This window comes from Salvelinus sp. IW2-2015, linkage group LG35 (assembly GCF_002910315.2).
Source record: "Salvelinus sp. IW2-2015 linkage group LG35, ASM291031v2, whole genome shotgun sequence".
Classification (NCBI taxonomy): domain Eukaryota; kingdom Metazoa; phylum Chordata; class Actinopteri; order Salmoniformes; family Salmonidae; genus Salvelinus; species Salvelinus sp. IW2-2015.
The window spans coordinates 12,277,154-12,291,163 of NC_036874.1; the positions used below are offsets into that span (position 1 = coordinate 12,277,154).

At 43.8% G+C, this 14,010-nt stretch overlaps 1 protein-coding gene across 1 annotated transcript in view; it reads left to right on the forward strand.

Moving 5' to 3' along the window:
- The window catches only part of LOC111959135 (sodium/hydrogen exchanger 1), a 46,442-nt gene that overhangs the window by 12,931 nt on the left and 19,501 nt on the right, over positions 1-14,010 (forward strand). Inside the window, exons 2-3 of the mRNA XM_023980594.3 lie at positions 9,413-9,876; positions 11,204-11,454. Of these exons, the coding sequence (XP_023836362.1) occupies positions 9,413-9,876; positions 11,204-11,454 (715 nt within the window). The remainder of the gene's footprint in view (positions 1-9,412; positions 9,877-11,203; positions 11,455-14,010) is intronic.

The following is a 14,010-nucleotide window of genomic DNA, read 5'->3' on the forward strand; positions in this document are numbered from 1 at the left end:
AGTGTGAATACTGGAGGCCATAATTGGAGTATTCTGCTATTGCAGGGGTGTCAAACTCATTTTGCCTCGGGGGCCGCATTCGGTCTTCAACGAGTTCCAGAGGGCCGCGCTGTAAAATAGTCTTCTGTCATTTTTGGAATTTTCGGTGCTCCCTGACTATCTAGCTTTCATTTCTGTGATTTTGTAAAAATAAAAAGTATTTTGTTTTATTTACTCAAACCACAGAGGGCTGTATGGTTGACACCACTGTGCTAGAGAATGTGTCAGCTGTCTGCAAGTTGGTTAGGAGCTTCAGGCACATCAACAGTGCCTCCAAATTCTAGGCCTAACCGTTGGCGGAAATGCAAAATAAATGATCATTTTCTGAAAGGAGCTCAACCATAGAGTGTAATACAGTATGTCCCGACGGACAGGAGCCAAGTGAAAGGGCCTTTTTATAACTACATTTCTTTCAGCGCTGCTTGCTACCTGTCCTCTCTTGTTTGTATTGTCTTAAGCCTTTGGGCTTTGGGTGTGACCTAGCTAGGAGGCCTAACACAGACCATTGGAGGTGAAAGAGCTCCTTGTCCAGGGGCGATGAGTCATTCACTTCCTGGAGTGCCAGTCTTCACACAAACTGGGGTAATTTAGCATTCCTGTCCTGAATTGACGGTTTGGTCTCTGGCTGTTAGCTGTTAGCGGTTGCAGTCGTAATCACTTCAGTCCATCCAAATATGACCGGTCTGCCCTTTTTCCTGCAGGCCTCGTCTTATTTACTCAAAATGATCTGTAATGAAGTTGCTCTGAAGACTGGAGTTTTTCCTTGAGATACACTACGTTCAAAAGTTTAGGGTCATTTAGCAATGTCCTTGTTTTTGAAAATAACATCAAATTGAACAGAAATACAGTGTAGACGTTGTTAATGTTGTAAATGACTATTGTAGCTGGAAACGGCTGATTAAAAAAAAAAATATATATATATATTATTATTTATTTATTTCATGGAATATCTACATAGGCGTACAGAGGCCTATTATCAGCAACCATCACTCCTGTGTTCCAATGGCACATTGTGTTAGCCTTTTTAAAATGATAAACTTGGATTAGCTATGTAGATATTCCATTAAAAATCAGCCGTTTCCAGCTACAATAGTCATTTACAACATTAACAATGTCTACACTGTATTTCTGATCAATTTGATGATATTTTAATTGCCCAAAAATGTGCTTTTCTTTCAAAAACAAGGACATTTCTAAGTGACCCCACACTTTTGAACGGTAGTGTAGATGCTTTACTAAGTCATTGCAACAGGTTGTAATAGCCTGGAAACAGGAACCTGGTAATGTGTATATACCTGTTTTAGGGCCGCACAATTCATCCAATTCACATAAATCACAATATTGACTTGTGCAATATCCATATTGCAAGTGATGCATATTGCATGCACCATTTTGAAACATCCGTTTTTATAGTTTAGTGTGTTCACCTCTTTCCCCGTCCTCTTGAGGCTACTGTCACCCAAGCAATGCAGCTCCTCCTCCTCCCTGTTATATTCACTATATGTTTGTATGCTGTTCTGTCAAATGCAGTCAACAGGATTGTTCCAAAAAAAGAATGATGCTGCTTTTCACTTTTCTTCTTAATGTAAATCACTCTATTTCTATGATTACAAGCGTTTGACCCATATCGCAAATCAAATCACAATAATAAAACAAATCCATCCCTAACCTGTAAAATATACACTCTTTACATTACATAGACTGACCAGGTGAATCCAGGTGAAAGCTATGATCCCTTCTTGATGTGACCTGTTGAATCCACTTTAATCAGTGTGTAGATGAAGGTGAGGATTTTTAAGCCTTGAGACTTGGATTGTGTTTGCCATTGAGGGTGAATGGTCAAGACAAGATTTAATTGCCTTTGAATGGTGTATGGTAGTAGGTGCCATGCGCGCTGGTTTGAGTGTGTCAAGAACTGCAACGCTTCTGGGTTTTTCACGCTCGGGGGATCTGTCGTGATCACCTTGCGGGATACAACTCGACCCACGGGAGCCCCCTGACAATAGCAGAGGGTCCCACCATTAGGTCATGGGCCGTAGGCCTGACGGACACCAGAAGTGACCGGCATAGGCTGCTAGCACTCAGCGATGGAAGGGCCGCATCAACAATAGCCCAAGGGAACGACTTCCATCACAGAAGCCATCATCACCAATAGGCGTAGGTACTAGCGAAACGCACGGTGACCCATCCAAAATTTGTCTGAGCAGAGCCGGAACCCGGACACTCTCCATGGTGGATAGAAAAACGCAATACGCAAGTAAGTCTTAAACGGAATGCGTTATGGTGTCAGACAGCTCTTTTTCTGGTTTCTTATGAAGCCTAGAGACTGAATATGGGACAGTAGCATGGATGTGTGTAATGCTGCTTGCCACCAGTCAATCGGCTGTATTAGCCGGCGGCTCGTGAGCATTCGGAGTTTGTAGACTGAGGTGCTTGCTGAGGGCACGTAGGTCTAGAATGGGAAGCAAAGTCCCATCCCTTTCCGGAACTAGGAAATTCTGTCTGTACTAGCCGTCCTGGGTCTTCGGCATAGGAACCACTCGGATTGCCTGCTTCTGGAGACTGGAGGATATCTCCTCCCTCAACTTGAGCTGAGGCCTCGGGAACAGTCGACGTGATGATGCTGCAGAAGCATGGGGGGACGCACAACAAACTGTAGCTTGTGCCCTGATGTCACTGTTTGCATGATCCAGGGTGACACTACGCATGCACACCATTGGTCGGAGCAGACATCAAGCCTTCCGTGAAGTAACATATGAAAGGGGCGGGACGCCACGTTGGGGACTTTGAGAGATTTGGTTCTTCTTCCATTTCCACCAGTCTTGAGAACCGTGTGTCTGAATGTGGGGAAGGGACACTTTTCATCGAACTCCCATGAGGGACACCCGTAAACACTTGGGGTTGAAGAAAAACTGTTATGTCAAGGTTTGCCTAAAGACCGGCCCACTCTGGGTACAAGGGCTCCGGCGATCAGTGATTGGCAGTGTGGCACTGATTGGCAGTGCCACCTGGGGATACTATTGTCACAACAAGCCTCACTCTGTTTAGGCAGTAAGATGTGTTCCAGGAACCGCCTGTCACCCAGGGCTGGCCGCATGCAATAAAACATTTTCCCTGAGTCTATTTTTTTTTATCATGGAGGTTACCCAACCGACCAGTCATGGTTACTGGTGACAAAGCACCTTGTAACCTAGCTGGGAATGTGACAGACAGCTCTGAAAAACAGACCCCTTTTGTGGTAAGACGGGTGATTCGTAATTGAATCTAATTCTCAGGAATGAAAAGTGCTGAGCTGGAGAAAGACCGCTCATTTCGGGATTCATATGTAGTATTATTATATATATTCACACAAACTGTGTGTTGGATAATAGCATGGTCGTGTCCAACCTTGCTTGTTCCCTTGACTACGCTACCCACCACCAATCGCCTTCAGAGCCCATAACCTGTATCACAAGACATCTCATAGGGACTAGTGAACTACAGGTAGGAATCAGTAATGAATCCCAGTAATGAGCCACCCATGGGGAGAGGTGCCCCCTTGTGGACAGAGTGATATACCCCATGAACATCATAGAACGCAGAGTACCAGAGGGCCATTAAACATGGGACAAGCTTCTGACACATGTTGTGCTTCTGTTAGACTGAATAGCCTGCATGAAACCGGGGCAGAAGCTTGTGATGTCACCTATTGAGCATGTTTGGATGCTCTGGATCGACATGTACGACAGCGTGCTCCAGTTCCCGCCAATATCCAGCAACTTCACACAGCCATTGAAGAGGAGTGGGACAACATTCTACAGGCCACAATCAACAGCCTGATCAGCTCTATGTTTAGAAAATGTTGCACTGCGTGAGGCAAATGGTGGTCACACCAGATACTGACTGTTTTTTCTTTTCTTCCCATGCCCATTCTTTTTTTTTAAAGGTATATGTGACCAGCAGAGGCATATCTGTATTCCCAGTCATGAGACATCAATAGATTAGGGTCTAATGAATTTATTTCAATTGACTGWTTTCCTTATATTAACTGTAACTCAGAAAAACCTTTTGAAGTTATTGCATTTTACACTTATATTTTTGTTCTGTGTGGATTGATGCACCGGTGCGTCAATAGACTAGGGGTTTAATTCATTGGGGTATGGTCGTAAACAYGAATCCGGCTTGTCAGCCTTCGTCGTTTCGGTCGGGTTAGCCATTGAACTTCTTGTTATAGCCAGGCCAAGCAATTAGAGGAATAACTCATTTTTCCTGATTAGGAAACCATACCAACTTCAGCACACAACGTCCAGGGGGTGAGCACGCTCTGCCACTAACGAACAGTTTATTTGGCACAACGTAAGACAGTCTCGTTTTCCAATTGTTTGTTTTAGTAGCGTGAATCATTCCTGTTCAAACTGAGGTGAAGGAATAATTCAAGTAATGAATCTGAGCCTCACGCTTATCACCTGTGGAAGGCGGGGCTTCCCGTGAGGCACAGATTTCAATTGGCCCTTGTCAGCCGTGATTCTAGAGCCTTAAACTGAAATCGCGAGAGTGTGATTTCCCCATGGTATGTTGTAAAGGGAAGTCTTTTGACTGACACGAGACTGAAATGACCAACACATTGAGAAATGTCATAACATGGAGTGACAACCTTAGACAACCGAAAATGCATTGCGGAGATGCGGCAGACCTAGTGCTGACAGCTCAGACCTTTCCAAACACATGCATAGTCACTGACACACATACAAACTTGGTATCCGGTTCCCTGTTGAATCTCTGGAATTTGACCTGTTGCTGCTGCCAGGTTATTTATGTATCGTTGGGAGTCCGGGAACCTAATTTTCCTCCGGATCAGTGTCACTTCTCAGAGGAAATAGAAGGCACACAACTATGTTTTGCAGGCTATGTATCAGAGTTGGGGTCAATTCCATTTAAAATCAGTTTGCTTTTCATTGAGGACAAATTGGTATAGGAATTTGGTGTACTTTCTGAATTTAAGTGGAATTGACTCCAACCCTGCTATGCATCTACTACTAATAACCTTTGCCATGAGCATTGGGATTAAATATTAGTCCTAAGATTTTAGCTCTTAAGGGGCCAAGTAACGTGAGTTTGAGTTCTGCTTACATACATTTGTATTGTTGACTATTGACAGTGTTGGTTCTGAAATTACAAAAAAAAACATCTGTATAAACCGGAGACTTATGTTGCTCATCTAAACACTATTTGCTACATTCTGTGTATGATAGTGTTTATTTATGTTCATCCACTGTGGGATCCCCTATCAAAAAGACCCCTAGGCTATGTCGACGTTTGAATGTGTTTTATACACACAAAGGGTGTTTATTTCAGTCAGTGGCAGCATGCTAAAACAGGCRTAACAGTTTGTGATAGGCTTAAGTGCATTATTCCTTCCTCCCCTCAGAAATCTAGAGCATTAGTCCCTAGAGGCCTAATTTGTAACCAGCATGCCTCGCTTGATAGCAAAGATCTTCATGTCAGTCAGCTCTAACTCCAAAGTTACAATATTATTTGTACTTCTCTTTCAGCTGGCAACACGTCCAACAAGCTCTTATTTACTAGTGCCGGAATTGTCCCGCTGGTTGTGGTTGTTCTCGTGTTGAAGGGTGTGATACAAAATGGCTCCGACAGACATGGTCACCCAGTTTCTAGCTCCTAGCCAACTTTGCGGTATTTTTGTTGGTATTATTTCTTACAGTATTTGCTCAGAAGATTTCTAGTACTATTACCTACTGTCATTCACCAGACATTCAACCTGGATCCTTTGTTTGAACTGCCTGAGGCAGCCCCATTCATCCCAGGTGATGCTCCTAAATGTCACCTCCAGAGAAGTGTGATCCTAGTCAATCTCAGGAGGTGGGCATGCCACCCACCGCTTCTGAGTATATTACTCGCTAACGTTCAGTCCCTGGACAATAAAATAGATGAGCTCATGGGTGAGGATCTCCTTCCAGAGAGACATAAGGGACTGTAACATACTCTGTTTTACGGAATCGTGGCTCTCTCTGAATAGATTGTCCCTGTCCATACAACCAGAGGGGTTCTCCTTTCATCGCGCGGTCAGGAACAAAGAACTCTCCGGGAAACACAGAGGTGGAGGAGTATGATTGGGCTAACTTACAGGAACTCAAGTCCTTTTGTTCTCCCGATCTGGAATACCTCGCCATCAAATGCCGACTGCATTACCTCCAGAGAGTTTTTAACACAATATTGCCCTTCAAGCTCATCACTAAGCTCAGGGCCTTGGGTCTGAACCCCTCCTTGTGTAACTGGGTCGTAGACTTCCTGACGGTAGGCAACAAAACCTCTTTTGCGCTTATTCTCAACATGGGGGCCCCAAAGGGGTGCGTGCTCAGTCCCCTCCTGTATACCCTGTTCATCCATGACTGTGTGATCATGCACGTCTCCAACTCAATCATCAAGTTTGATGATGACACAACAGCCTGATTACCATAATAATAATAATAATAATTACCATAATAGCCTGGAAGTGACTGAGGCATTCTGACAGCTCYTCAGAAGTAGTTTGGCATAAATCACTGTTGTGGGGCTCCTAGGCAACCTTGTTCTATGTAATCTATTCTATTGAGTGGGTGGAATAATTAGCCTGTCAGAGGAGTACAATTGACCCTTTGCTAAGCCCCATCCCATAATTTTCTGCAACCAATCACAGTGCTCCGATGGATAGCAACTGTCGTGGAGTCCAACACCTTCGGACAAACTCACACTTAAATCACATGATAGCCAGTGAGTTTTCTTTAAAAAAATGAATAGTTTAAATGGCTTAATAATTGAATGGTGCATCAAGAGCACTTTCTACTGTGATTCCTGAAATGCTGAGCCAGTTGATGGAAGATTTTTCAAATCCAAAGTTATACTTTTGTTACATTGCTTATTAGCTCAGCTGGTTAACTAGCTCTCTCATTGAACACCAAATGTTGCTAACACTAGCAAGCTAGTTAGTCACTTAATATAACTTTTCCTGAAATGTATGTTAGCTAGCTAAGTTAGCAATGTTATGAATACAACTCCCATCTGCTGTTGACATCAGGATACGATTTGAGAGCACTAGTTGGCTCCAAAAGATCATGCTTAAACACAGGTCTCGGAGTGCGAATGGTACACGTCGAGCTCTCAAAAGAGTGATGCTCAAATCTAGCCTGAGCCTTTTGTAGTATCCTACAAGCAGTCAGTGTTATCTTAACTCCTTTGTTTTGCCCACATAGTGAAGATGCTTCCTCTAAATTGTGGAAGGGTGCCAGTTTCCTTACGAAGCCAGTTGAAAGGAGAAGAGTGCCCCAAGCACCACGCATCTCTTTATGGGAAGATTAGGCCYCTCTGGGCCGTTTGTCACTGGAATTCCTCAGAGCTAGCACTGTAGTACTTTAAAAGCAGCAGCTTTGTGTGGCAGTGTTCTGGACTCCATAGAGATGGCCTTGTTTAGCCCGTGAAAGTGTGTGTGTCCAAAAACTTWAAATGTTGCCTTCCAGCTGACTGAGTTGATGAAAAACATCAGATGCCCTTTAAACCCAGGAGATTGCAGTTTGCCGAGCGCGTTCAAGCTAAGTGAAGGCATCATCTGCTCAGACGTTGCCAATGTTCATTATTTTATCATTCACAGACTCTTCTGTTTCCCACCGTAAACGCTTGCTCTTTTTCACACATTCCTCTCCTGACCACTTATCCTTGAAAACCTCTGACAGCGATAAGGACCCTGATCATTATGTAACTGTCTGATTTGCTAATGATGACATGCTAATTTACTATGCTCAGTGTGTGAGGCGTGAGTGTTGAAGGGAGGTTTACCTKCCTTCATGCCTGCCTCTCATCTCCTTTCTCTGTCCTAGCCTGACCAGATGGTGCTGCTAATGTGCCACCGCTACCCTYGCTGAAGGGCTGACAACGTGCCATCCCACACTTTAATATCAGGGATTCTTCTTCTAATGAAATTAGGGATGCACCATATATAGACAGTCGTGAAGAGGGCACGTACYTGGTTCCTACCTGGAACCAAAATGGGTTCTTCAAAGGGTTCTCTTATGGGGACAGCCGAGGAACCATTGTAGGTTCTAGGAATCACTTTCCCCCCCCCCCCCTAAGAGTGTAGTTTTGAAGCCAAACATCAGAATGATCTCGATCCCACTGGAAGGTTGGATTCACTGTGGATTTAGAAAGTTGAAAGCATTCTTACGTCTGAAAACCAAAGGTTCATTGTGTTAAATTGACTGCAGTGTACAGTGCCTTCAGAAATGATTCACACCTCCTTGACTTTTTCCACATTTTGCTGAGTTACATCCTGAATTTAAAATGGATTCAATTGAGGTTGTGTCAATGGCCTACACACAATACCCCATAATGCCAAAGTTGAATTATGTTTTAGGATTTTTTTTAAATTCTCAAGATACAAAGTTTTGAAACACTGGGCCCTGGGACTAGGCTAGCCTACCTGAGCATGCTTGTTGAGACAAGCAAACTGTTGCCTTGAGCCATGGAAGCTAATTGCGATAGTTTACTTGAAATGAATCCCAAAGAAATGGGATTAGGAAATAAACCATCAGAAAAAGTACTGTTGGCACATCCTGTATAATTTTCTGTTACATTTAGGCCTAGTTAACGTCAAGTTGAAGTGAACCTTTTTCAGTCAAGTTTTCCTTGGTGATGTCATATGATCACTATGGGAGTGGGTGTGGCCTGATGTCTGTGTATGGTTTCTCTTTGAATGGAGTCACGAGATGAATATTGTGAGGAATTTGTTTTGCATATCCATTTCCACTTTTGAGGAAATGCATGTGAATTACTGTGGGTGTGTGGTATGTGACATTGCTAAGATGCAGCAGACCCTTCTTGTGTTCTGTTCCTGGTTCTTTGGCCCTTTGTTGTCACTTCCTGTGTTTTATGTCCAGGGTTGTTTTGACTTGCAGATTCTGGGCAGCTATCAAGTTTGTTTCCCCTGTGCATTCTCACCCACCAGCCATTATCTACGAGGCCTAGTCATATTCTGGACTGTTGAAATTGCATATGTGAAATCAAGTACTGCCATGTTAAATTAGCTTCTGTTCCACTTATAAACTAAGCCTATTCTGAATACTGATTTCTTTTTTCAGAGGTAATTAATACGACTAGTTGATACATTTCATCCATTTGAATTTGGCAGTATCTGGACCTTATTAAGCACTATGAATGGGGTGGCTCACTTAGAAACGGAATATGCATTTGGTGGGGCTTTTCACTGGGGATTGTTTTCTGGTTCTTATCTTCAATGAGTTTGAAGTTTCATGTGACTGGTACATTCGAGATGCCGCCTAGAAAGTGTAAACCACGAGAACAATGAACGAGAACAATGCATCTAATCACCCTCTCCCTCCCTCAGGATTCCACCTGATCCCGCGGCTGTCCAGCATCGTGCCCGAGTCCTGTCTGCTCATTGTGGTGGGCCTCCTTGTTGGCGGCCTCATCAAGCTGGCGGGCGAGGAGGTACCCCCCGTGCTGGACTCCAACCTCTTCTTCCTGTGCCTCCTCCCCCCGATCATCCTGGATGCGGGCTACTTCCTGCCCATCCGGCCCTTCATGGAGAACATCGGCACCATCCTGATGTTCGCCGTGGTCGGCACCCTGTGGAACGCCTTCTTCGTAGGGGGTCTCCTCTACGCCGTGTGCCAGATCGAGGGCACGTACCTGAGCCAGGTGGAGCTGCTGCCCTGCCTGCTGTTCGGGAGCATCATCTCGGCCGTGGACCCGGTGGCCGTGCTGGCTGTGTTTGAGGAGATCCACATCAACGAGCTGCTGCACATTCTGGTGTTCGGAGAGTCGCTGCTCAATGATGCCGTCACTGTGGTGAGTGAGTGGTGGATGGGGTGGTATTTAGTGTTTTGCAGGGCAATACAGTACAGTACAATGCAATGCAATTCTAGACAATCAATGAATGAATTACAGTACAATCACGTCAGGGTCATCCCCCCCCCAAAAGATAATGCCATGCAGTACAATACTATACAGCACTATGCTATGCAGTACAATATAATAAAACTAAACTGTATTTTCAGAAGTAGGCTACATTCATCCTCCATATGAAGAGGACTCTGTTAGTTGGCCTGTGATTGTGTTCTTATTTCTGTGGACAGGATATTGGTTTGGACTGGCACAAGAAATCAGAATGGCCTAGTACCAAATTAGCCCGATTTGAATTAGGCCTAGTCTTTTAGGAAAATCCCACCATACTTCTGTCACTGGATATTGACTTCATACCTTCTAGCTAACATTTAGCTCCTCGCCAGGGATTGGTTGGTTAGGTTTTGGTGATTTGTGACCTTTGTACGAAAGCTGACCCAGTTTAGTGGGCCGCCAGTGCCCTAATCTATTTTCAATTATCTTCTCTCACGGCTTCCTTCTCTTTCCTCTGCTGAAACAGTTGTGAGATGGACCATCTCTCTTATGGGTTGGTCATTGAAAATATAAAGTAGAAAAAACATTTTGGAGTTTTTATTTTATTTTGCTGGTGGCGTCCTTGCATGGTGCATGCATCACATAGGCCTATTAAAAATACACTACTGTAAGTTGCTTTGGATAAAGTCGTGTGCTGTGTGGCATATATTATGAGGCACAACGGTTCCTGTTGCTATATTTATGCTCTGCTGATTATACCCACGCACTGGCTGTCTTGTTGATGGCACCAGTTCACTTAAAATAGTTTGGCCAAATTATCAGTGCCGAAAAATCAGGGCCCCGGAAAAAAGTTCCCTGTTAGTTGTCGCATCCCACAGCCTGACACGCTATGATACCATTTATTACATGCGTCTGTCCACGAGAGATTACGCAAACGTTTATCTTTCCTGTAGTGACTATACCAGAACGTTAGACCACATAATATCACTGGTTTATATGCCACTCGGCAGACACTTTTATCCACAGTACAGGGAGTGTATGCATTTTGTGGCCCCAGCGGGTATCAAACCCATGACCCTGGGGTGCTAGCACCATGCTTTTACCAACGGAATCCAAACAGGTTTATTTTCGATTGTAGGCTCTAAAGTGTCAAACCCCCTCCATTCTCTCTAGATCTTATACTACCTGTTTGAGGAGCACTCGGGCGTGGGCTCTGTTATTCTCTGTACACTTGAGCCATGTCTCGAAGGTCTCTCTTTCCCCCCCATGTCCTCTCTAGGTCTTATACCACCTGTTTGAGGAGTACTCTGGCGCAGGTGAGGTAACGCCGATGGACGTGGTCCTCGGGGTCATCTGCTTCCTGATTGTGTCGCTGGGCGGCATCGCCGTGGGCGCCATCTATGGTATCCTGGCGGCCTTCACCTCCCGGTTCACTTCGCACACCCGCGTCATCGAGCCCCTCTTCGTGTTCGTTTACAGCTACATGGCTTACCTCTCGGCTGAGATGTTCCACCTGTCTGGAATTATGGCGTAAGTGAGGGGTACTGTTATGAGAATTTCGTTATCAATGTTCATAAACGTCAATTAATCTACTCAGTCTGCAACCCAGAGTTTGTAAGGTTCTGGTTTTAAATGAAACAGACAGATTTCCCAGTTTACAATAGTCAAAACGTTTATTATTATTATTATACAAACCCAGTCTTTATAACACACACAAACAAGTTCAAATCTTAAGCTACGCCTTGCTCAGACAGTCGGTGTTTTCCCACTACACTGATACATTGTTTAATCTGCAACATGTTTCATCATTTTCTGCAAGCCTAACAGTTTCTCCCCTCCACGGGTGGAGACAGAATGTCCTGTAAGGAACACAGTAGTCCAGCTTGTCTGTCGATAGCTCCTCTGATCATTTGTTTCACACTTGCACCCTGCTTACATACTAACAAGGAACAAACGGTCCTTGTTCTAATTCTGACTAAAACTACACGCATCATCAGATTATAGTTTTATGATTCTAATACATTTCATACAATTATATGGTTTCAGGGTGGAATATTTTTAGTCATTATCTTAACATTACCTTAAACTTATAAATAATTTAGTCATTATCTTACCATTACCGTAAACATATAAATCATATGAATTTCTATCATATCAGGTACGCACACACTCAGACACACACACACACACACACACACACACACAATCTTCCTAGCGGCCAAGGTTTTTTGAGTTTCTCTCTGTCATGAATCATAGATATTGTTGATAATAAAAAAAGGTTTCCGTGAGTTATGGTTAGGCTGTGGCTAAGTGGAGGTTTAGTGTTTATAATGCATTGACAGAGTGGCTGTGATACGTGACCTTTCGAACCTGTCCGGCTGGTCCAGCAACACCATTGATTCTGTGTTTAGCTCAAGGAAAAGTATGACTATGTCTTATTCGTGCGTTATCTTCTACATTTCCTTGGGAAAAGATCTCTCACATAAGTGTACACTGAATTCGATTCTTAGCTTCTTAGCAATGTTCATGACCTAAATGGTCAAATAAATACAATGTAACCGGGCCTGTCCCAGCCAAGGACAGTTCTACGAGTTCTATCAAAACGGCAGTAACTCACCTACATGTCGTGACAGGCCGAGGGATGTGCAGCCCAGAGCAGGGATACACAACGCTCAATTTACAGCCCCCCTGTCGCACCTCTGGCCTATCGCCCTTCCTCTCCTCTCTTCTGCTTTCGTCTCCTGCTTTTTTCTAAAAGGTAGTGAATTATGGAATATGGATCATAAACATAGGTGCTGCTGATGAATTGAGTTTCCTGTCGGCGGCTTTTACAGGCGCAATGGTAGGACTGTAGGACAGTCTGTTCCCAGGCCTGTTGGCACTCCGTCCGTGGCGGAAATGATGGACAAACAGCAGTGTTGTTATGTAAGGGAATGAGGTAGATGGGCTGCCCTTAAAGTCACTGAGGAGGGTTGACTCACGCTAGACACTCGGGAACCATACGTCCAATCACAGTGAGTCATTGGTTAACTCATGGAACAAGCTGAGGAAATGGAGCCCTTGTTTCATAAGCTCTTACGCCACAGTTTCCAAAACAAACTGTATCCTTGTTGCAATGGCTCTACTGTACGTGAAATACTTGTTCTCTTATATACTGTATTGTTTTTTATCTGTTTAATTGATGTGACTACTTTCTATGCCATGTCAATGAAGTACTAGGCTTTAACTTTGTCATTAGCTTTAACCTGCATGTAATGTAGCCTATATTTACACTGTAGGTAGTTGGATTCATGGAGTAACATGGGGCCGCATTTATCAAAAGTGTGTGTGCGCACAAAAAAAGACACTTAACCTTTTTTGCGCAGAGTTTTCCCTTTACGGGAAAGTGTGCGTTTCTCCACGTACAGCTCAGACCATGCTTATGCTCAACTTCTAGTGGTTGATTAATTGTATAGGAAAAGGAAGTGTTTGATGCACAGGAATTATTATAATAACAGTAGGCTGGTAGAAAACCGTAAAACGTAGGCCTAATGATGAAACTGATACATTTGACGTTGGCAAGGCGATCGCATAGGATCGTGTAGTCTTAACGTATTTATTTTATTATATAGGCCTAAGTCATTATCCTATGGCAGGACATGTCTCTCCTTTTCTGACATGACTGGTTTATTCCTGCTACACAACAAATAGTAGACTACAGTTTATCAGTTGCTCATTCAATAGCCAAGCGTGCTCGAAAGTAAATAGACCGGTAGCCTATTTGACAGTGTGTAGGCTACAGTGCTGTGCGATAGGAGTGCGACATCATAGCCTATATAATCTGAGCCTATACCAAGACAGGAGATAGAAACACAATCATGTATCAATAAACAAAATATTGAACAACAAAATCAAATCAAATTTATATAGCCCTTCTTACATCAGCTGATATCTCAAAGTGCTGTACAGTAACCCGACCTAAAACCCCAAACAGCAAGCAATGCAGGTGTAGAAGCACGGTGGCTAGGAAAAATTCCCTAGAAAGGCCAAAACTAGGAAGAAACCTAGAGAGGAACCAGGCTATAGGGTGGCCGTTACTCTTCTGGC